Consider the following 25,677-nt stretch of genomic DNA (forward strand, 5'->3'; position numbering starts at 1 on the left):
AGCCTCTATAGCTATTGGGTTATAAAGTAAAGCTATAGTTGGGTCCTGAGGGAATAGGTGAATGATGATGCACTTCCACTGACTGGTGCAACACAGCTCTGGCTTGCATGAGCTGATGACACATGACATCAGCTTCCCTCTCGCCACAGACACGCGAGGGAAGAGTGAATAAGGAGGTATGTTAAGTTGTCTAAAATAATGAGAACACCACTGATCATATTTTATGCTAGAGGTTGTGTGCACAGTTTCAGATATATGATGAAATATGAAGCCCCCCCCCCCACCGGCCGGGACACTTGGAAATTGCTTGCACGCAGAGTGAAGTTACTAGCTAAGCAGCTGCGGAGGAACGTGGAAGTTGCACATGAGGTAAGCTGCATGCCTAATATAAACTTTTTGTAAACTTGCCTTTCCATCAATAACTTACCGAAGCAATAGTCTATCCATGCCATAACGGCATGTTTGATGTTTCACAACATTTATCATGATTCATAACACGTATGTCAGAATGGTATGGAATTTCAGGGAAATTATATTAATTCATAATTAGGCTAGAGTAGAGGTCAGTATCGTTGATAATGAGATGTTGTTTTGCAGTATTGCGTGTGTGGAATCATAGATTTGTCTCGCAGGTGGAGGTATGAACATAAACCATGGCATGCATGCCTTTTTTGCAATGATCAAACCCTCTTGTTGAATACCTTTAGCAAATTATTATTATTTCAATTCCCAATTTTACATCATGGGGTTGTGTTTTTCTGTCTACAGTTGAGGCATGATTGTTATGTTGACTTGGCTACTTAAACCTATCACTGACACTCACCTCTATAAAGTAGGCTATAAACCATTATATATTTTTAAATTTGTATTTATATTACTGTAAAGTTATTACCGAATACATTCTCCTAATAAGGTTAACTGCTAAACAGTTACTTATTACACTTCCTGAGTAACATTCCGAACAAACTGATTGTGAATATATTTGTGATTGATAATCGGCTGATCTCATCTGCATTGGTCTGGTGCTGCTGGTCCATTTAAGTAGTACGTGCAATACATAGGCTACTTAGTTATGTTCATGGCTGCGTCCGTGCGTGCGCACGTGTGTGCATGTGTGTGTGAGAGAGAGAGAGATCTGAGGTTGTATTATTTCATTTTACATGAAACCTGTTTATGCAATATGGGAATTTATGCCATTCCAAAAGGAGGCCAACATCCTTACTGTATACTCTTAACTTCAAAGGCAAACATCACATCTTGTGTGCATGCTGCCTTAAAAACATGTCATATCTAAGATTTAAAGTTTCAGCAAAATATACATCCGTTATGAAAGGGCACCCCATTCACATGTTTGCTGCAACAATACTAGTGTGTGTACACTCTAGTATTTAACTCTTCCTGACATTTATAGAATACAGAATTGAACTTTTACTTCCACTCCTCCACATTTCTGGAGTGCTCCTTTACCATTTTAAGTCTACATTCCCATTTCCCACTGATCCTAACGGCACCTCCAATACACCTTTAAGACATTTATTTATTTTATATTTTTAATCTCCTGTGAGCACCCGGTTGGCGCGTGTGTGTGTGTGTGTGTGTGTGTGTGTGTGTGTGTGTGTTTGCAATACTAGTGTATATACTCTGGCTTTGTAGGACAGTGTCTGTATTCTTCTGTTCAGGAAGTTGTGCATTTTTCCATATGCATGTGACACAGCCACAAATTATGCTCTCAGTCAGTAGACATTAGACAATGACTTGGCTCAATTTGACACTTACAGCATTGAACTCTGGTTGACCTGGTGCATGCATTCTTTCCTCACAGGGCTGCCTCCAAATGGTACCGGTACACATGGTAGTCCTACACTTGCTACCTTAAAGGGTTATTTCACTTTAAAACATTGTTTTAATTCATTAACATAAATGGAAAATATGGCCCCTTCAATAAGCATTAAATGTAATATATCAGTCACAAGAACCAGGGGTGTGCATGTGTTTTCAATTAATTGAGTTTGAAGTTCAATGGACTTATATAATAAGTCTATCAAATATCTAAATATTGAGCCAGGCAACTTACAAATGGCACACAAAAGCCAGAGTAACTGTTAAAATGTCCTCAGATGGGTTTTAAAGTGAAATACCCATTTAAATTAACTGAATTGTCAGTTCAGTTTTCGGTGTTTCAGTTCCTCTTAGATTCAAAGAAAGAATAACGCACATCTAACCTTTCTAGAGCCAAACTGCGACTCACTTTTGAATACTCCAAAATTTTATCCACAACAAACAGCAGTGTTTTCCAACAAGTATAGGTCTACTTGTTTTTCAGTTCCACACTATGACTGTTGATGGTTGAGTTTGTTTACAGTGCATACAATACATTATTATTTATATATATATATATATATATATATATATATATATATATATATATATATATATATATTATACAAACATGGCATGTGTGTCATGATAAAGGATGTGGTGCTACACAATAGTGGAGAGGAAGAGGATTTGTACCCCTGCACTTCTACCTGCCCAGTGTCCACTAGTGAGTTAACACAAAATGTCTCACTGTTCTTTGCGTCAAAAAGCAAATACAGATAAAGCAGCAGATATATTACCCAATAATTTGATATGTTCCCCATGAGGTGAGGTCCCAAGCTCACAACAATGGGTGTGGAATGTGAATTTGATAATACTTGACCTATTTACAGGTTCTGAAGAGGGAGAAGCCTGTGGAAAGGCAGATCCAGGTGTAGTAACAAGACTGAAAAGGTGCTTTGAGTACACAACTTGGAACACAAATTGAGTTGGCAACCCCCCATACAGTATGTCATGTGTACTGCAGTCCATGTCACTGCAAACCTCCACTGTTGTTCTGGGGAGCACGTAGACAACCATGTGCTTCCTCTCTATTACACACAAAGTTACCAGCTACATCCAGTATGACTTTCATCTGGAAGAGTGTAAGCAAGGTATAATTTGTTTTTGTTCTATGCCTGCAGATCAGCAATCCTGATGTGCCAAGCAACAACAGCTGTGCAGAATGTCAGAGAAGATAACTAGAATTGCTATTGTCAATCATGACAAATGCAAGCCAAAGAAATCCAGACTAGAATGCAAGAAAAGCTGTCCTGTGGTCCGAATCGGTAGGTTTTTTTCTCAGTGTGTATCTTAAAGACAGGTCAATGGGTAATATTAAATGCTGGAAATTCAATAAATCTAGTGAGGGGCACCTTTGTTTGCTTTTGTACTTCATTCCATGATGAACTTGTGCGTTCCTTGTCTTCGGCGTGTCCTCCAGGTAAGCAGTGCATAGTGGTCACACCTGAGAGCAAAGTCGCCTGGATTTCTGAAACCCTCTGCATCGGAGCTGGAATGTGTGTCAAGGTTAGTGACCTCAGGTTACCTACGTAGTAGGAGGATTTGGGGTTCAGAGGAAGCATTGTCACAATGGTTGCCTGAAAAAAACTTTTTCAAATGTATTGTACAGGCATGTCCATTTGGGGCCATCACCATTGTTAACTTGCCAAGCAACCTAGAGAAAGACACCACTCACAGATACAATGCCAACTCATTTAAACTGCATAGGTGAGTTCAAAGTCAAACGCAAGATGACTATGGTCTTGGACTTGTTAAAGGCTCAGCGGTTTATGTGTTTATCATATCACAATATTATGTATCATATTATATGGATTTATAGGTTACCGATCCCCAGACTAGGGGAAGTGTTGGGTCTGGTAGGAACTAACGGAATAGGGAAGTCCACAGCATTGAAGATCCTGGCTGGGAAACAGAAGCCCAACCTGGGAAAGTTTGATGTGAGTGAAGATCTGGATATTTATGTTTTCTGGATGCAGAATTTTCTTTCTGAATTTTGCCTATATTCATGATGATATAGCAGATGAACAAGAGGGTCATTTCATACACTGTATTATTACCCAGCATTAGTCGATTAATTCAGACTACTTGAATCATCTGTGATCTAGGATTTCATATCTACCGTATCCGGACACTGATTAAATATTGTGTGTACAGTATTATACTATATTATACTATACAGTTACAGTATTATGTTTTTGTGTGACTCCCCAGGCCCCCCCAGATTGGCAGGAGATTCTTACCTACTTCCGAGGCTCAGAGCTACAAAACTACTTCACCAAACTCGTAGAGAATGACCACAAGGCTGTCATCAAGCCTCAGTATGTTGACCAGATCCCCAAGGCTGTCAAGGTACACACTGCACCACCCCACAGCAGTTAGTACCAATTATTTTGAAATAGAAAGACATGTTTTTTGTGTGTATTTCATGATAATAGGGACTGAATGGATAGTAGCCTGTAAGTAATGTTGGACGTGCATTGGCTGACTGTGTTTTCTTTTGTTCTGTTCACCAGGGCAGTGTGGGAGCCATCCTCAGCAGAAAGGACGATACAAAAACTGCGGATGTGGTCTGCGAACAGCTTGGTAAATCGATAATCGTGCCTTTAATAAGTATATTTTCCCCTGGTTCTTCTAAGCCAGCCATCTTCCAGTATGCCATTTGATGGATAGTGTTGGGATTACCCAGTGGTATAGTCAGTGAAGCCAGAACCTATATGGTCTTGTCATGGTGCAGTGTGATGTTAGAATGACCTCCATCTGGGTGACCCGATAGCCGAGTACTCGTACCACATGAACTTTAATGCCGGACAGTGTTTGATTTCCGGCCGTCTGGTTACTGCATTTTACTCCTTTACTCTCTCCATTTTTCCTATCTCTCTCCACTGTACTATCTATCAAATAAAGGCTCAAAAAGCCTAAAAGGGCTGCCTGAAAGCCAAGTAGGGGATTTCTGTGGCCCTGACCTATAAGGGAACCAGGAGGAACCTTGACGAAAAAACAGGGCGGATGCAGGTGAAAGGCCATAAGGGAATGTTTATTGATTAACAAACAAAACTATAATAATGAGATGTGAAGATCAGTAAAATAAGTAGTGTATGTGTGCATGAGTGTAATGAGGTGTGTGCAAGTGGTGTTGCATATTAAAGGGAATGACATTTTGAATGACAAAAACGTATTTCCTCCTCGGCGTCATCAGTGCCCATACCCGAAGGCGGGGTTGGCGAAAGGGCCTTTCTGTGTGGAGTTTGCATGTTCTCCCCGTGTCCCCTAGGGTAGGTACCCTCACAAAAAACATGCAGTAATCCTGGTCACTAAACTGCCTCCCCCTGGCCAGCCGGGGCGCCTGATGGAGGGGAAAGGAACTGGTTGGAATAACGTGTTCCTTCCACGCGCTACGTCCAACCAGGGAAACTCCCCCCTGTCAGGTGTAAAGGAGCAACTTGGACACTCAGGCATGAAGGAAGCATGAGTTGAAGTCTGTTGCTCTCCCCTTGTCCCCCATATATGGGGACTACTCACCATAAATGGGTGTCTACCTTTTTACCTCCTTTCAGATGTTGCACAGCACCGTGTCTCTGCTTTCTTACCTGGCAACATAAAACACAATGCCTCTATTTCTCAGATCTCACTCATCTTAGAGACAGAAATGTGGAGGACCTCTCAGGAGGGGAACTGCAACGCTTCGCCATCGCTGTCGTCTGCATCCAGAGGGCCGACATGTAAGCTTGACATACCAACGCACATCTGTATCAAGGCTGCTAAACATGTTGGACTGAATAATTTTCTTAAGTGGAATTTCACAAAATATTTGTATTTATTATGTAATCTGAGATTATCTGACACAGATCCTAACACTGAAACATTTTCCTACAAATGTATTTCATATGCGATTTAGTGAATGTTTAGTGAATTAAGTTTAAGCTTAAGCTTGTCCCCTTAGTTGACATACTTAGGAGGACAGTAATGAGTAAACACAACTCTGAAAGCTGAAATAATGAATAACATTTAGCTAGGCTAAAGCCTCTTATACTACTGGAAGTGGAGAAGTTAGGACTGGTGTTTCTTGTAGAACAAAGACATGGTTGCTTTGTTTTCCCACAGTTGTCTGACGTTGATTCTTCCGATTTAATTCACACAGCTTCATGTTTGATGAGCCTTCCAGTTATTTGGATGTGAAGCAGCGTTTAAAAGCTGCCATGACCATCCGCTCCCTCATCACTCCAGATAGGTTAGTGACAGATATACTGTAGCACTCTTTATCACTCTTTATCATCAGATAGGTTAGTGACAGATATACTGTAGCACTCTTTATCAAGTATTCACTCCAGATAGGTTAGTGACAGATATACTGTAGCACTCTTTATCAAGTATTCATGACTCCAGATAGGTTAGTGACAGATATACTGTAGCACTCTTTATCAAGTATTCACTCCAGATAGGTTAGTGACAGATATACTGTAGCACTCTTTATCAAGTATTCATCACTCCAGATAGGTTAGTGACAGATATACTGTAGCACTCTTTATCAAGTATTCACTCCAGATAGGTTAGTGACAGATATACTGTAGCACTCTTTATCAAGTATTCATCACTCCAGATAGGTTAGTGACAGATATACTGTAGCACTCTTTATCAAGTATTCATCACTCCAGATAGGTTAGTGACAGATATACTGTAGCACTCTTTATCAAGTATTCACTCCAGATAGGTTAGTGACAGATATACTGTAGCACTCTTTATCAAGTATTCATCACTCCAGATAGGTTAGTGACAGATATACTGTAGCACTCTTTATCAAGTATTCATCACTCCAGATAGGTTAGTGACAGATATACTGTAGCACTCTTTATCAAGTATTCCACTCCAGATAGGTTAGTGACAGATATACTGTAGCACTCTTTATCAAGTATTCACTCCAGATAGGTTAGTGACAGATATACTGTAGCACTCTTTATCAAGTATTCATCACTCCAGATAGGTTAGTGACAGATGTACTGTAGCACTCTTTATCAAGTATTCATCACTCCAGATAGGTTAGTGACAGATGTACTGTAGCACTCTTTATCAAGTATTCATCACTCCAGATAGGTTAGTGACAGATGTACTGTAGCACTCTTTATCAAGTATTCATCACTCCAGATAGGTTAGTGACAGATATACTGTAGCACTCTTTATCAAGTATTCATCACTCCAGATAGGTTAGTGACAGATATACTGTAGCACTCTTTATCAAGTATTCACTCATCACTCCAGATAGGTTAGTGACAGATGTACTGTAGCACTCTTTATCAAGTATTCATCACTCCAGATAGGTTAGTGACAGATGTACTGTAGCACTCTTTATCAAGTATTCACTCATCACTCCAGATAGGTTAGTGACAGATATACTGTAGCACTCAAGTATTCCAGAAGCCACTGTCTGTGTGAAAGTCTGGGTCTTCTTTTCACATCCACAGATACATCATTGTGGTGGAACATGACCTAAGTGTCCTGGACTACCTGTCAGATTTCATCTGTTGTCTGTATGGAGTGCCCGGTGCTTACGGAGTGGTTACTATGCCCTTCAGTGTCAGGGAAGGTAGGTGTTTTACACTAACTACTACTCCACTCTCCAACAGACAATATCAGGGAATTATTTATTGGCCACAATAAGCAACAATAGAAGAAGAATGAAGACCTCCATCTCCAGATTTCCGTGTTAGGATTGAAACTCACCAGTTTTGCCCTGTTGCTAACCCTGTCTGTCAAATCATGCTCCCAGAGGATGATCCCTATTTTGGTGAATGGCTTATTCTCTAGCTCCACCCTCAGGCTAGAATTTCCTCTTGCAGACAATGTATGGATTCAAATCCATACATTCATACACTATGGATGGATTGCCATGAAACTTGCTGAGCACATTCATACTCACTGGAAACCCTAACCATTTGACGGACCTCACAACCTTTCATTTTGGATTGTTAGCCTGTCAATGGAACAGGAATGGAACATGACACTGACTGTTTTCTTCCCTTCATGTGGATATGTTCCTCTATACAGACTTTACTTTCCCCGTGGACCTGACATGTAGCCATACATACAGTATATGGCCCCAAATTGGCTTCCACAAACCCCTCACCTCTGTTCTCCCCAGGCATCAACATTTTCCTGGACGGCTACGTACCCACAGAGAACATGAGATTCAGAGAGACGTCACTAGTGTTCAAGGTGGCTGAGACAGCCAACGAGGAGGAGGTGAAGAAGATGAATCACTACCACTATCCCAACATGAAGAAGGAGATGGGAGACTTCAGCCTGGAGATCATGGAGGGAGAGTTCACTGACTCTGAAATCATGGTCATGCTAGGAGAGAACGGTAGTGTGTGTGTGTGTGTGTGTGTGTGTGTGTGTGTGTGTGTGTGTGTGTGTGTGTGTGTGTGTGTGTGTGTGTGTGTGTGTGTGTGTGTGTGTGTGTGTGTGTGTGTGTGTGTGTGTGTGTGTGTGTGTGTGTGTGTGTGTGTGTGTGTGTGTGTGTGTGTGTGTAAAAATGTGTCTACTAATTGGATTGCTCTATTATTTTTTCAGGAACGGGCAAAACAACATTCATCAGAATGCTGGCCGGCCGTCTGAAACCAGATGAAGGAGGTGACTTTTGGCTGATGCTCTTTTCCAGACTCACCAAAAATACAATCAAGAGTAAATCGTAGAAAGACATAATGATCAGGAACTATTTTTGATGGTTTGTAGGGTTCAATCATACTTGCAAGATACAGTATGGGGGAGCCATACCTTTGGTTGCTTTGAGTTTTGGAGCATCAGAGTTTTGTATTCTGTGTGGGCAGCGACCGGGAGCCAGTGGAGGGAGCGGAGCAGGGGGGAGACATGTGAGAATTTTGGCTGGTTGAAGACCAAGCGAACTGCGGCATTTTGGATCAGCTGGAGAGGCTTAAGTGCACATGCTGGTATAGGCCAGTAAGGAGGGAGTTACAATAGTCGAGTTTTGACAAGACTGTTGTCTGGATTAGGAGCTGGGCTGATTCCTGGGTGAGGAACGGTCTAATTCGTCGTATGTTATAGAGTGTGAACCTACAGGATCGAGTGACAGCTGTGATGTGAGTTTTGAACGAGAGCTGACTGTCCAGGATAACACCAAGATTCCTGGCTGTTGGGACAGACGTTACCAGGGCGTTGTCTACGGAAATAGTTAGCTCCCGCATAGGGCAGGACTTAGCTGGGAAGAAGAGAAGCTCAGTCTTGTCTGGGTTCAGCTTGAGGTGGTTGGAGGACATCCACTGTGAGATGTCAGCCAGGCATGCAGTGATGCGCTCTTCCACCTGAGTGGCAGAGGGGGGGAAGGATAGAAACAGTTGTGTGTCATCGGCGTAGCAGTGATAGGATATATTGTGAGCAGAGATGATAGTGCCAAGGGATTTAGTGTACAGTGAGAAAAGGAGGGGACCAAGTACAGATCCCTGTGGGACCCCAGTTTGGAGGGTTCGGGGGGATGATAATAGACCTTACCAGGAAACCTGATAACGTTTTGGTCCCTCCGGACCTTCTTCCATGCCTGAAGACGGTCCGGAGGGACCAAAACGTTGCCTGTATAAAAGATAAACTCATGTACCGAGCAGATAACCAGTGTGCGGGCGTATCTTTTTCCTTATCATTGAACCCCACAATAACTGAAATTACTCAGGCTGGCAAGAAATATGTCAGTGACATATTTTAAATCTCTGTCTATCTAGTCGTTTTGTAACCTTTTTTCATAAAGTACAAATAATGTGTAATATATTATTATGTCTCTGGATTTCTTAGAGAACATACACAATTATTCTGTTTATTCTGTCTTCTCCAGGTGAATTGCCCGTCCTCCATGTCAGCTACAAACCACAAACGATCAGCCCCAAGTTCAAAGTAGGTTGTCAACCAGTAGTTTAGTTAACGTACACTACTGGTTTACAGTTGAATGTGAATTAATCACATAAAGAAAAGAAAATCCAAGTGGCAATATTGTCTCTTTCTGGCTGCAGGCTGCACGTGTTTTCTCAGAAGGAAATGTATTGGCCTTGTAAAGAAGATTATTTTGACTGTTACAGGGCAGAAGAACCCTTGCAGCCTTCAGAATAAGAAAATATTTCATCGCTAACCAAAACTGTTGCCTTTAATTAAGATTTATGCTATGTACATTTAAAAAAACTAAATTATATCATTACTTTAGCAGCAAATGTAAATCTAGTGTAATGAGACTGCCTGTTTGTCTCTGTGTATTATGTACAGTATGTCATCTTGTCCACCAGTGGGTGCTGAAGATGACAAAACAAACATAATATGAAAGGCGAGCCAAGCAGCATTGCACTAGTAGTCTATATAGGTTGTTTTGTCTCTGATGGCACCGCTGGCCTGATCTATGTGAAACTGTGCACACACACGCCTTTCCCATCGGCATGTTCTAGCGCCAGCAAGAGGCCGATTTTTGCAAAACAAATTCCTGACTGTTTCCTATAGTCATGTCATCAAGACGGACTGTCCTATTTCATATTTCATCCTAAGATTGACTTCTACTACCTGGCCTGGCGGAGCCGGAGACCTGTGCTCGGAGGAGCACATACCACTCCTGACTATCTAACCCAGTCTTCTGCCGTGTCTTTAGGGCAGTGTGAGGGCTCTGATGCATGATAAGATCCGTGACTCCTACACACACCCCCAGTTTGTCACAGACGTCATGAAACCAATGCTGATAGACAGCATCATCGACCAGAATGTGAGTATCACACCAGAACTTACAAATAAATAGCAAGACATAAAAAATACAAAACGAAAGCAGAAAATCAACAAAATGTTGGTCGCCCTATGCCTCAGGCATGACTGTACATGGACAATTGCATCCGCGGCAAGGCCTAAGCTTGTTCTTGTCCGTGGCACATTTTAGATTTTCTTTTTTTACACAGCTTAATGAATGGTCTTACTTTGATCATAAGACCCAATTACTGAATGTCAAGTCTCCAGGTTTTCTTCAGAATATGTATGACACTGATTTACTACAACAATACTAGTGGTTCTCAAATGTTTAATTTGTCCACCTTGCCCCTTAACTCTGAGTGTACACATTATATTGAGGGGCGCTAGCCCCTCATATACAGGTTTGTTTGTTATTAGTTCAATGTTTGTTTTAAAAATGCCATTACGTCATCTTGTCCCTAATACAAACATTAAATTATGCCATTAACAATAAAGAGAGAGAGTTTGTTTTGACAATGTTTGTTTTACATCACCATTACATCACCTAATCATAGCAAAATGAGTTAGACTTTAATATATTAGCGCCCCTCAGTCACTTCATACGGTTCACGACGGGTGTGATTTTTTTTGTATATCCAAAAATGGTATTTTGACAAAAGATTTCCACCACAAGCCAACATGGCATTTTATGGCAATGACCCCAGCTGCTCAGGTGCCAAGTTCCAGGTCATTGCACCTGCATGTTTGTAAGAGCAGAATTTGTCTTGTTTACAGTAAATGTGTTCAACTATTACATAATTTTTATTATTTGTCTGCAAACATGCTGTTATATTATGGACTTTTTAAAATTCTATTACTACTGCTTTCTGGTACTTTTATTTTTTCAAGCTTTCCTTCAAGGGCTCAAAATAGAACCTAGTGCTCCCAGTGAGTCTGTCCGTGTGTGCGTGTGTGTAGGTCCAGAACCTCTCAGGAGGTGAGATGCAGAGAGTAGCCCTAGTCTTATGTCTAGGAAGACCAGCTGACGTCTACCTGATTGACGAGCCTTCTGCCTATCTGGACTCAGAGCAACGTCTAATGGCCGCCAGGGTCATCAAACGGTGAGTGCACACTATGATTTGAAATAGAAAGAACGTTGGAAAGACACTAAACTAGGGCCTCCCCAATGTTATCATTCATGACCATCGGTGTGGCGCGGATTCTCACATCATTAGCATTATAGTTAATCATTCTTGGTGTGGACGATCAACGTTCTCAAACAAAAGAAGAAAACAATTCTATGCTTTAACTAGATTGGGGTAGAACGTCTTGCATAGGAAAGACAAACATCTCAGTGTATTTGAGTTAGGCTATTGTTGCATGACCATGCAACCAGTGATTTATTGGTGGGGTAACTGTCCTGCCTTTCTAATGGAATTGACTGACAATTTACTGTTATTTTCTATCTCCGTTGCCTAGATTTATCCTCCATGCAAAGAAGACAGCCTTTGTGGTGGAACATGACTTCATCATGGCCACCTATCTGGCAGACCGCGTCATAGTGTTTGACGGTATCCCATCCAAGAGCACAACTGCCAACACGTAAGATTCACTGTTAAACATCATGTGTTAATAATAAAAGGGCCAAGTTGACATGAGCCTTCAAAGAGAGTTGTGTTCCCACATGAGACTATGATGATTGATGACTATTCTTCTGGATTCTTCTGTTTTAAGACCTGAGGCTGATTCTAAGAGATTTCTGAAAAGATCATGTTGCTATATCAGTGGTGCTCAAAGTTGTTCATGTCAATTGTCAAGGACCCCCACGCTGTGTGTGTCTGTGTGTGTGTGTGTGTGTGTGTGTGTGTGTGTGTGTGTGTGTGTGTGTGTGTGTGTGTGTGTGTGTGTGTGTGTGTGTTTTTCTCATTCTCATTCAACCTTTCAGAGATGCTCGACCATGCATCATAGACATGGCATTCTGGAAATGTAACAACGTCCACAGTTATTAAAGGCCACAGGAGACAGGATAACTGCACCCAAACAATAATGGCGGCTCCAAACAGTGAGTTGTCTCACAAAACCTGAAATTTGCAAGAATATGGGGAGACACTGAACCAACTGAGGAACAGCTGAGGAAGAAACATAATTTTGATTGAATCCATTCTGCCAGTCAGTGTAATAATTACAGTAATTCTACCAGTCAGTGGAATAGGGATGATCTCCAAAATTTTAATTTAGTTTCCATTTTAGCCACAAGAGGGGGTATTTAGCTTTGAAAGAGAAGAGAAGTCCTTGTGATTTGAAACCCAAGGTAGGATAAGTGAGTGTTTGATTTGAATTTTTAAACGGTAGGTGCTATAACACAGATAGGCACAGATGGGAACCCCTTTTCGTATTTTAATGATTATGTTATACTATAATCGGATGCAAAAAGCCTGCACGGCATTCATCCAATTACCGAACATCTGGAGTTCCAAAGAACTGACCCCCAACACCAAAGTCAAGTTCAACAGTAACGTCAAGGCGGTTCTCCTATATGGAGAAATGGAGAACTACAGCGGCCACCATCAAAAAAGTGCAGGTCTTCATTAACAGCTGCCTGTTCCTTCATATCCGATGGCCAGACACCATCAGTAACATAGAATTCTGGCAGAGATAAGAAAACGCCAATGGCGATGGATAGGCCACACCCTACGAAAGCCCGCAAGCACCATCATTAGACAAGCTCTAACATGGAACCCACAGTGGTGCAGTGACCTGGAGGCAGACACCAAGACCATGAAGATGACCTGGAACCAGTTGGAAAAAGTGTATTTGAAACAAATAAATGCTTGTTTTTTTCTTTTTCTTTTTTTTCAAGACGGAAGGCGCTACATGCTACTAACCTATGAAATGAGAGTGTACACCCAGCAGTGAGCTGTCCTGACCTTAGAGCTGCATAATCATACTGTGTTGTCATGTTTGCAGACCACAATCCTTACTCGCTGGCATGAACAAGTTCCTCGCTCAGCTGGAGATCACCTTCAGAAGAGACCCCAAAAACTACAGACCAAGAATCAACAAGATGAATTCCGTAAAGGTACAGGAGGCTGAATTGGAAATTCATTATTATTATTATTATATCAAGTGTATTATATTATTTTACATTACTGTTTGCCTAATAAGGGGATATTACAGACTTTGTAGAATTGTGTTTCCCCTCTGACAATGGCATTTTCAAAAGATAATTTCTAGCTATAAAAAAAATGTACTATATGTACTACAAATTTATTTTATATTTTATTATTATTTATTGTAAGAAATATGACATTGAAGCTTTCCCCAAAAGGGGATGTAGTAGATATGCATTGGAATGTAACACTGTCTGTAATTCTAGTTCTGTAATCTATTGTGTACATTATGTGAAGCTATAAATAATTATGAACATGGTTATTCACTCCAATTATCATCACTAGTCAATATTTTAACATGGAAAATAACATTTCTTTAATGTCATCTGCTTCCTCAATTTTGACCGTGTGCTAAAAGCCATGTTATTGAATTAATAGTTTGTAGTGTGTAGTGTTTGTATGTTTCTGAATTTAATCTGTCTTTGTTCAGGATGCAGAACAAAAGAAGAGTGGAAAGTACTTCTTCCTGGATTGAACAGAGAGAGAGAGAGAGAGAGAGATCCCCTCCTTTGATCCCCTCCTTTAAATATTTCATACTGTGGGAGATGGAAGATGATACTTCAGTAACAAGGTTTTATGGCCTAGTTTGCAGACCCAATGACAGAACAGTGCACATGTTGCACAATCATTATAACATATTATAACTAATTATATTTCTATATGCAGTGTTTATGTGGTTAAATATAAGATTTGTACTTGCACTTCGTGCAGTCGTCCAGCAGATACTACTGTTTGTCCCATTAGGATATCCATTCCATACTAAGACCCATTGACCAATAAGACCTCCGTTGAGAGATATGTCCAGCCCTGCCTATATCAGACCCCACTCTATTCCTGCCTTTTTTCTTTTCATTATTTTTTTTACATGTCTGTGTGTTGTTACTGCTGTTGTATACTACTGGCTTACCTGCCAGTGAGGACTGGCTTACCTGCCATCCTCCCTTCACCGGGAGGATGTAGGGCCTTCGTCCGACTACTCCTGCCAGCACTCCCTGCTGACATGCACCGCCCCAGCCCGTAGGAGTACACGCAATGACAAATACTGTATCATCAGCCAAATTGTGTTTGTAGACACTCAACAGAGTGGTATGGATTCGAACCCCTATAGACTCCTAGACAGCTCTGTGCATAACTGTAGTCCCAGGCTTCCATATACCTTCATTTGATTGGACAGATTTCAAATGGAAACACAAATGACAATGAATGTGAGTTTTCCATTCAAATCTGCTGTTGAGCCAATCAATGAACTTATGGGAAAATGAATAAGAACAGGAAACGGGTATCCCACCTTCTGGAAACCCGGCACTACAGTTAAGCACAGATCGAGCCTGTAGCTGAAAGTATCTCATTATTTAATCTGTGATTGACCACTTGGTGGGGCTCAAAACCTATATTAACTGTTTTTGTACAATTTGACAGATGTATCTGCTGACCATACAGTAAATAGTTTTTATTATGTTAAGAGATTTGTGTTGACTACGAACTGATCAAAATTATCAAATGAAAGTCAGTCTTTTTATATTTTAAAGATGCATATTGAAATTTAAAAAGGTTTTTTCATGGAAAAAATTGTCTGATTTTTTTAATATGTCCCAGTCGTTCAATTGGATATTAATGTGTTGGTCGCATAACCAGGGAGCCTTTCATAAAACCGGACTATTTTGATTAATTGTGACATGAAGAGACGATCATCATCCTCAATCATGTTTATTTTCTATACAGTGTTATAAATTTGTATGTACCGGTATTAACTTTTCTTAATGTTTGGAAACAAACGTAAGCACTGTTTACATTCACAGAAAGTAAGAGAGAGATAATTATTTATGGTTCACCCTATGCAAAAATAAACCAAAGCAATGTGAGGGTATAACTATACACAAAGGGATGAGTGAGTAAACAAATATTATGAAACGAGAATTGCATTGATAAAATATGTCTCTGTGTTCAGGATGAACGCAGCATCATTTATTGTAAAGTTTCAGTTGAAAATCAGTTACTTTTGTCAACACAGCGGTACGCAAGAGGCAGCCTGAGTGAGTTTACTGATGAAAGAGCGACGGCGGCAGCAGCATGACCAGTGTATGGAACTCCAACCTCCCTCGTCTTCTATATGGCAGTGAATGCTGGACCCTAAAGCCACGATTTTTGTAACACATTTTCACCCCTGTGTTATTATCTAATGTGATCTACACGCCCTCCGCCAACCTGAGGAGAGCAACGGACTTGAACTCATGCTTCTGCATGCAGTTCTTAACATCAGCAAGAGTGTACATGTTGCCAACAAGATCCTGTGTGACGGAATACCAAGGGTGAGCCAGAAAATAGCAGCCAGGAGAATGAAACTAGCAGGACACTGCCATACATCAAGAACTGCAAGTCAGCAAATTAGTGCTGTGGGAACCAACACGTGAAGCCATCACGAGGATGTCCCACACTAACACATGTGGAAGGATGTACTCAAGAACAACACAGGAGCGCAAAGTACCAACAAACTGGCCAGATGTATGGACAACCGGGAAGAGTGGAAGCTCTGAGGACGACCTAGAGAGCGAGCACCTCATTAGATTGTTCAGTTTTCCAAGCTTAATTGTAGAATGTAGACTCAAGAGTACAACACTTGACACTCTACAAAGCCCTTTCAAACTCCCCCCCTCTCACCACATCTTCCTCTTCACGCCCACCCCCATTACACACACGCACGCGCGTGCGCACACATACATACACACACACACACACACACACACACACACACACACACACACAGATGTACACACCTGTCCTGGTCACTGGACAGCTGCATGGATTAGGGTTCAGGATTGGTGACATCATTGTGGTGTCCGGGTTCAGCCTGCAGCCCTCCCAGAGGGACAGCAGGAAGCCACGCCCCCAAGTTGACCTCTCCTGTATCTCCTCCTTGAAGCTGGAGCAATGGCAGCAAGCCCCCAGGCCTGGAAAAACCACACCCGCATAATGCACGCCTATGATGAGAGGAGATGAAGACCACCACCATACGTACCCCACTACCCCAGTAACCGAGAGTCCTTACTACTGCAGTTCAAAAGTGATTTTCAGCTACAAATGTGACTCATAACATCACTCTGACATCATGGATTGTATATAACACTGTGATATCTGTCATGAAAACAGGCAATCTCACCCCTGGTCAGGTTACTGGAGAGCATTTTACATCCTATTGCCATACCTTTAAATGCATTGCAAACTGATGTACTAAAATCCTCTCCATTTCTTTCTGTTATTAATGACCCCCGCAGCTCCTCTCCTTTTAACATTTGACCCCAGAATTCCCATTTGTTCTCGGTCCCATGATCATTTTCGTGGCAAACCTTAAATCAGCCATCACAGTGTCACACTGTTTGTTTGGGCACAGTTCTATTTCTGCGCCAATAAGCCTTCCCCCTAACCCCCCCCCCCCCCCGGGCCGATGTGGTGTTTGGAGGCCAAACCAGGAAGCAGGGTGATGTCATGATGACTATCGCTTACAAAACGATAGGAAGAGAGCTCCAGATGTACCCCCCCCCAACACACACACACACCGAGGGATGACCTCACCCAGGGGTATGCTGATGGGAACATCTGTGAAGATCGAGCAAGCAGGATGTAGGTTTATTCCCCTAGAAGACAAATACAGAACGGCCTAAAGCCTTCTGTGATTTAATAGGAATTATTTTTATGATGAGTCCTCATCCAGCTGGGAATGGTGGCTTTGTATAGCTATAGATCTGTAGGCTATAGCTATATGATAGAGGTAAAGGAGACCGTTTTTTTGTGCCGCTTGTAAATCAAAGAGACAGAGTGTGTGTGTGTGTGTGTGTGTGTGTGTGTGTGCGCGCGCGCGCGCGCATGTGCGTGCGTGTGGGACTGTTACCCTGAGGGATTGTGTCTGAAGATCTAACAGAGCTCACAAGGGCTCAATAATTCCTGTCCATGGTCATTTGACCAACATCAGTTGCAACTTGCCACAGTACAAGTTTTTTAACTGGATAAAAGAGAGCACCTGTACAGTGGAGGGACAGCTGGCTAAGATACAGGTGCACTGTCATGTGTCTATCCATGAACAAGCCCTAACAGTTGGTTGAAGTTCAACATGTCACCACCCCCATGTGCAAGAAAGCACCGTGACAGCTTTTGACTGACTGGCAGCTGTGCTATCTTGAGTGGACTTGTCCCATTCCAGCAAGTGACTGAGACAGCTGCCTCTGGATCCCTCACTGCACCCCAGGCGTTGCCACACCTCCCATGGTCCGAGCTACCCTCCAAACCCTGGGGAGGAGAATGAGGTCTGACCACCCTAAATCACGCACCCATACCCAGCCAGCCATGGGGAGGGTCAGACAAAGGGGTGTGTGGACACTCCATAAGGGAGTGTCATTTTACACAGTAGGTTAAGGTTTAGATTAGAAATAGCTCATTGTCTGCTGAGGGGACAAGCTAATCTGACAAGTCTGTAGGAAGAACAGTGAAAACCAATCGAGTCGGTGTGTGTTACTCACTGTTTTCTATATGTATTGCATGAGCTTTGAATTCTGGTTCCTGTCGCGACATATAATTCTATGGAAATGGAATAATTTCATGATGTAAATTGATTACATGCATAAAATGTTTTAAAAAAATCTATGAGCCCGCTGTGTGTGTGAGAGAGAATGGTGCATCCAGGTGTATATTAGTCTTGAGACAGTGTTGACTAATCAAATTCGAAGGAATTGCTGTTTTTCCTTTTATTTTTGACGATGGGTTCTCAGATTGGTTGTATATAGACTTTCCAATTGTGTGCATGCACAGAACCAAACTTTCACTAACTGCTGCCTTTTCGGCTTAGTATAAGCAGCATCCAATGACTAATGATGGACATGGCAATGATGTTGCAGCCATGGGCTTGAGTGAGTGACACCCTCTGTGACATCCTATTGGTGCATTCTCTGTCTCTATGCAGTACGCAAAGAGGATGGAGGTGGATGGGTGTGGATGTGGGGGGTAAACCGAGAGCCCTTGGAGACAGCATTCAAATATTACCACCCCAGACATTATTTCTAGAAGGACTTGCGGAAAGCTGCGTCGAGCTAGGCGCCCGTTTGAAATGCGAGCTGGCCTGATGCGCTGCCACTGTACGTTGCGTTACTGCAAAAACTTCACCAGGGCTTGCCAAGAGACCTCTGATGGCATTCGGGATGGCCAAATGGATTGCATGTGTGAGGCAAGCGTCATCTAAACACATGTGTGTCATTCATCGTTAAGCATTTCAAACCCGTGCTAATTCATGGAAGCCCATGGAGCTATGTTGTAATCAATCCCCAAGCCATGGACTCCACTCCTTCCTCAGTCTGGCTAGAGACAGGCAAGGATCCAAGCTTTCTAAATGGCTCCCGAACTCCATGAGCCCTAACCTGATAGGCCTCTACCACACTAGGTGAACCAAATGTGAATGTGTATATGCTGCAGGGCATAAAGGCTACTGTAGTGCAGTACATGTCGGCCCCATGATGTACACCTCATTAAGATTTCTGTATTTGACTGAGATAAGTAGTATGGATTAAATGCTGCATGCAGAAAAGGCAACAAGATCACACAAAGATTAGGAGTCATGCAAGGTCATTTGTGGCACTTTGTCTAATTTCAGTGAAGCTGTTTTAAAGAGAAGATGAACTTCACATTGGCTTCTATCCTCACATTGCGCTTCATGAACATCACTGTATAAAATACAAACCACAATTAAACACATAAGACATAATTAAGTTATTGTGCTGTTACTGCCAAAGCCCTACAAAATAGCTGTCTATCTTTGTGGGAGTCTGCACTGCTCTGAACTGTAATATAATTCAATGCACAGTAGGCTACATTATACTTTATGACAGCAGAGGAAATCATCAGATGCAGAGTTATGATCGCTCACTATTTGGCCCAAACATTCTGCTGAGCTGTTGACTAGGGGGAGAGGGGGGGGGGTCACATTTTTACACCGCTTAGTAATCATTACTAAGTAATGTACTTTGATGCACACAGAGCTGGAACACAGACACAAGGAACTCACCTTAGCCAGAGCATCCTCCCACTGAACCCACCAATGACTCTGCTGGGGTTTCGCTCATGTATGTACTGTGAATCCTATGTGCTCAGACTAGAGGCAGTGAAATTGCTGTTTTAATGGATTTGCATTAGTACCTGAGAAACCTTTGATAGCTTTTTGTAGATGTGGCTCTGTGGGCCTATGTGTAGTGCACTGCCTACTTAAGGGCTATAATAGAATTGCACATTATAGATATCCTATAAAAGCACCTAAAATTATAGTAAAGTGAAGTACATACACGACCTGCCTGGGGAGCCAGAGGCCCTGGTTGTCCCAGGGAATACCAGATGAGTCGCCCCTTTACCAACTTGCCCCGGGCGTACAGCCGGTGGAACTGCGCGGCCTGGTATTCCTAAAGTAAATTATGCTTAAACGGTTAAACCTAACCTCATTCCTAACCTTAATCTCAGTAAAACTATGCCTAAACCTAACCCTATACCTAAACTTAACCCCAGTAAAACTATGCCTAACCCTAAACTTATTTCTAACCTTATTCTCAGCGGTCGGCGGAAAAGATCGAGGGGCGAGATGGTTTAGGGGCGACCGTACCTGATACCGTCCCAGGTATGTCATTCCAGGCCAGGCCATGTGTCGATGTGTGTCTGAGCAGGACTCTTTTTTTTTTTTAAGATATTTTTTTTGCGGCTTACTTTATTGTTTTTTTTTTTAAGCCTACTGGCTGACAGGAAACGGGAGAGAGATGGGGGAAGACATGCAGTAAAGGCTGTGTCGGGCTCGGGAGTCGAACCCGCGGCACACTGCGACTGTCCCATGTCCCATGTCGGCCCATGTAACCCTGGGTTGAATACCTCTCTCGGTCCAATATGATTCACCACATAGACCTACAGCACACAAGCATGCGTTAGGGAGCAGGGAGTGAGAAGAAGCTGACCAACCCCTCCAGTGGCCTTTGTCTTCTCCATCAGAGGCTGTCATCCTGCTGTGTTGATGGCTTAAGAATGAGAACTGTCACCTAACTGCATCCGCATTCAGTTCTGCCATTACAAAGCATGAGCCCATCCTAAGTATGACAAGAAACTTTTTTATATTGAGGACAGAGCTTTTTACAGTCTATGGCAGGGATACTCAAATAGATTTACCTGTGGGCCACATTACAAAAATGGCAAGGGGCCAGGGGCCAGTAGATAAAATTACGACATTAATGATACTTGATAACTTCTCTCTTTCAATTGCTTTATTTTCGCAAAATGTATCAAAGTACAATGTGCATGCACACAATATGTAAATAAATAAATGTGTTACATTTTCTTGCATAAACACAAAGAGCTGTTTCCATAACTGCACATAACATGAGTAGCTGTTATAATAACATAATAACATAACATGAGTAGCTCTTTGCCTGCCTGCCTGCCTGCCTGCCTGTCTGTCTGTCTGTCCATGAGTAGTTATTTGTCTGTCTGTCAATGAGTAGCTGTCTTACTGTCTGCCTGTCTATGAGTAGCTGTCTGCCTGCCTGTCTATGAGTAGCTGTCTGTCTGCCTGCCTGCCTGTCCAATTGTCCATGAGTAGCTGTCTGTCTGCCTGTCTGAGTAGCTGTCTGCCTGCCTGCCTAATTGTCCATGAGTAGCTGTCTGTCTGCCTGTCTATGAGTAGCTGTCTGCCTGCCTGCCTAATTGTCCATGAGTAGCTGTCTGTCTGCCTGTCTATGAGTAGCTGTCTGCCTTCCTGCCTGTCCAATTGTCCATGAGTAGCTGTCTGTCTGTCTATGAGTAGCTGTCTGCCTTCCTGCCTGTCCAATTGTCCATGAGTAGCTGTCTGCCTGCCTGTCCAATTCTCCATGAGTAGCTGTCTGTCTGCCTGTCTATGAGTAGCTGTCTGACTGCCTGCCTGTCCAATTCTCCATGAGTAGCTGTCTGTCTGTCTGCCTGTCTATGAGTAGCTGTCTGCCTGCCTGCCAGCCAGCAAGTTGGTTAACAGAAAATAAATTGTTATGGCTGAGTAAAATAAAATACAATAAACACAATTTGCCTGAAAATAGATTACCCAGCTATGACCTTTTTCATGAAAAAAAATGAGTAGTGATATGGCTGACTGAGTAAAATAAAACAATCTACCTGAAAATAGATAGCTATAAGTGAAGAGCAATTTCCGCAATTTCCTCATTTTCCATTTCCGCAATTTCCTCAATTTCCATTTCCACCATTTCCGCAATTTCCACAATTTCCACAATTTCCATTTCCGCATTTCCGCAATTTCCACCATTTCCGCAATTACAATAATTTCATTTGCATTGCACCCCCCCCCCCCCCAAGCTTTTATTTTCGTTCGAGTAATAGTACAACTCTAATAGTATTACTTATAATAATGTAATTAAAGATAACTTCATTCAGATTTATTTATTTTTATTTCATTTTCCAGATTTTTTTTTAGATTTTCATTGGTGGGCCAGTCATAATGGGGCCTGATGTGAGGTTGAGTCACTGGTCTATGGGACAGAGCAATAAGCTTTGTAAATTAGCTTACATTTGATTTGTAAACTGAGATAGGGAGTGTGAAAGGAATTGCAGGGCTTTCAATTCATCTATTTCCACTTGAAAACAGCCTTTCCAGGAATATCCTTTATGAACAGTTAATGATACTATTAACAATACAACTGATATTGAATGTATCACTGTGAAGTAAGCAGTGTCAGTTTTAAAGTAATTTTGAATAGTGAGCTCCCATATATTGATATTTAGAACTAGACCTAGGTCTATTAATTTGGATGATAGACATATATGTGCACAAAATGTGGCCACTAGCCAAACAATCTGAACCTCGATCCTGTTTAAAACTAACCTACAAGTCAAAAGACATCTAAACAAGAAGCAATCTCAACATTTGAATAAAAGGGGTGCACAAAGTATAGTCTAATTAAATAGCCTACATTTGAAGTACAATGTATTTATGTGATTGAATAAGCCACACGATTGCATTAAGTAGCTGTGGGTTTAACTTAATTTAGTTTGTGTTTAGTCCACTCATATAAAGATGCAAATTTGCATTGTCTACTTCCTCTGCAAACAGCAAACTAATGTAAAAAGCGTCTGTGTCATGTGTGCAGTCAGTCAGACAGACATAAGAAGAAAAAAAGAGAAAAGAAATACTGACGGCTCTCCCTTTAAAAGAGTCGAGTAATCAAATTTGCCGACAAATCTTGGGTCTAATTTAGGCATGTGTAGTAGCTCTTGTCTCTCCTCCTTCTATTCTCCTCTCATCACTGTTTTCCCAGATTTCACATTCACGTGCAGCTTGCTCTCGCCTCACTCAGACATTCTGTCGCCAGGCCCGTGACGTAACCTGCGCTAGGAGCCTGCACTCTCCATGGTTTCCCTCCGCCACTCCAGCACTATACTGTCCTGCGGAGAATATAGTCCCCCCTCCTCGCATGCAGTTTGCTGCCACAGCTTGCTTGGCACTGGCAGTAGTGGCAGCGCTGAACTTGACTAATGGACTTAAAAGAGTTCTTTTTATTTTATTTACGGCATTGTTGCTATTTTGGATGATGGTAAACAATCTAGATTTTCCAGATTTGTGTTTTCTTTTTTGGGGCGGTTAAAAAAGGTTTGACTGGCACAAAAAAATAATTTGGCATAGAAGATAGTACATTTTACTGTTTTTGTTTACAAATGGACAAAATAAAAAGTATGTAGACTTACAGTACAGTACAGGTAGGCTATTAGGCCTATCTAATAGCATAGAAGGATACTCATTTCATAGGATAAGGATACTCATTTCAAGCATGCATGCATGTGTAAAACAGGCTAGCAGCTATCTCTGACCTATCTCAACATCTGAGAGGAGGAAATGACACATTGTGTTCCTGTCCTCTGATGCTGCCCTGCAGTCTATTTTCATGCATTAGGCATGCAATATTAATGAGATGGATTGATGAATTGTGGAAGTTTCATTCTTGACAGTGCAAACTTATTCCTTATCCTAGTGGGGGGGTTATAGGTGGTGGTCCTCAGCTAAATTCATTAAGCATCAAAATCAGTTTAATCACTTTAATCCTATATAGGATTAAACTAATTTAACTGATTTTGATTTGTTACATTTTTTGAAAATGAGCTTGTAGATGACATTTGACCCACTTCGAAAGATTTTAACAACACAAATCTTACAGGTGTGGTCCCTGACTGGCATGAAATTAAATAGTTTCAGGTGGGGGCATGTGGCCAAAATAGGCTACATATTGCTTTGGGGGTCCTTGACATGAAATAGTTTGAGAAGCACTATCTTATCCTGCCTGAGATATAGCCTAAATGTTCTAAACCATGCAGAAATCCACATATCTTCCCTCTGGTGGCCTAGTGTGCAGAGTGCAGACCCAGTGTGGAGTGTGTGCATCCAGGCTTTGTCTTGAGGTGAGAATTTCAGCTGATGGCATGTAGCGGCATGCTCCAGTGCTTAGCCCTTCTCTTAGACACTTTTGTTCTCTTGACAACATAAATAGTGCTTATCATATCCAAATCAAAGCATGAGGCAAGCTTAACACACTGCAGTTCAGGAGTTCACCATCAGATAGCCCACAGCCAACTAGACTTACCCTATCCTATCTGTCTGTCACTACACTCTGCCAGAGATTACAATATACTGTTTGGAGCTCAGTAGGCCGTTTTGTTTTAGGTGTGTATAGGTCAAACCACTCTTTTGCAGAGGGACGTTTTATGAAAAAGAAAATAAACAAATAGGCTTTAGACTGTCAATGTCCTCTCATAACCTATAGGCCTACTGTAGTCTGGCAACTTCGTGTTTCATGTCACTATTGTTATTGTTTGTAGCCAATAGCCAGACTCCTTTTTGATTGCATTGATGTATATCCTCAGCGGTTGCCTGGTTTTATCCCCAGGCCAACAGCAGGCCAATATTTTATGTCTAAATAAGTGTCTCCAAAGACTCGCCCTATTTTTTGACAGTTACACAATCCATTTAAGTGATGATTTCACACACAATCAGTGCATATAAACGATAGAGATATATAGTGTAAAGTTAACCTCGAGTCACAGCCTAGGCTTTCCCCCTCGGAGGAAAGCCTGGTACTACTACTGGCAGTGTAAAGTAAAAGTAGCCCTTGCTATTCATGTTATCGACGACGCCGGACCGCCTCACACATCCCATGTCTCGGAAGAACGGTAGGGCTGAAATTGGCAACAAATCTGTTATTCGTTAATCAAGATAAATTCATCAATTTTGAAACATGAAACGGAAAGATGTGCCTATTGCAATTTATTTATTCATTAATTTATTAAACTAGCTTAATATTCGAGACAATGAAGTTACCACCTGCCTTGCAGATAAATAAATTAGGCCTACTATCCTGAAGTTCTCAGCTACATCTGTGCCATGATTGGATTTGCAATGCATGACTCACTTCGACGATATTCTCCTCTAAATATTTCTGAGGTAATGATCACAACGTCTTGTCATATTTATTTTTTCCTTCCTTTACTGACAACCAACCAGCCAATCATAGCGCGACGTTCGCCCCCGTCTATGGGATCTATAGAGACTCTTCCCTCGGCTCAAACTGTATCCCGCGGCGTGATACTGGCGCTCAGCGGAGGGTGCGACGGCTCCGCGACTCACTGACGCCAGAGCGACTAGACCCAAGAAGACCCAGCAGCTGTATGAGAGAGAGCAGCCACCACGGGCCGAGAAGAGCGTCAAAAGCGGCACAAAAGGTACTGTAAAACGTTTGGGAATTACATTGAAAACATACCGGACATAATACAGGCAGAGCACGAGTTCTTCGGCTGTTCTCCACGCATGCACGGCGTGTTTTGCAACTTTTATCATCTAGGAAATCTTACGTTTTCTGGAAGCCAAACTTTTCACTGTCTGTCA

The 25,677-nt window shown here is 41.9% G+C and overlaps 2 protein-coding genes across 2 annotated transcripts in view; both read left to right on the top strand.

Moving 5' to 3' along the window:
- The first annotated feature begins 2,709 nt into the window (after positions 1 to 2,709).
- On the top strand, positions 2,710 to 14,313 carry LOC308313513 (ATP-binding cassette sub-family E member 1-like). The gene is made up of 18 exons (XM_080760667.1): positions 2,710 to 2,772; positions 3,003 to 3,146; positions 3,302 to 3,387; positions 3,491 to 3,588; positions 3,701 to 3,818; positions 4,093 to 4,230; positions 4,395 to 4,464; positions 5,504 to 5,600; positions 6,020 to 6,109; positions 7,338 to 7,459; positions 8,015 to 8,236; positions 8,446 to 8,505; positions 9,716 to 9,774; positions 10,511 to 10,621; positions 11,557 to 11,699; positions 12,058 to 12,180; positions 13,546 to 13,657; positions 14,179 to 14,313. Exons 2-18 carry the CDS (start codon positions 3,044 to 3,046, stop codon positions 14,221 to 14,223), a joined length of 1,797 nt encoding a protein of 598 aa, XP_080616793.1. The 5' UTR covers positions 2,710 to 2,772; positions 3,003 to 3,043; the 3' UTR covers positions 14,224 to 14,313.
- Positions 14,314 to 25,390: 11,077 nt separating this feature from the next.
- The window catches only part of smad1 (SMAD family member 1), a 27,160-nt gene continuing 26,873 nt past the window's right edge, over positions 25,391 to 25,677 (top strand). Inside the window, exon 1 of the mRNA XM_080759708.1 lies at positions 25,391 to 25,514. The gene's annotated coding sequence lies outside the window, so the exon portion shown is untranslated. The remainder of the gene's footprint in view (positions 25,515 to 25,677) is intronic.

The sequence above is a fragment of the Protomyctophum bolini genome (genome assembly GCF_963924005.1).
Source record: "Protomyctophum bolini genome assembly, chromosome: 3".
NCBI lineage: Eukaryota > Metazoa > Chordata > Actinopteri > Myctophiformes > Myctophidae > Protomyctophum > Protomyctophum bolini.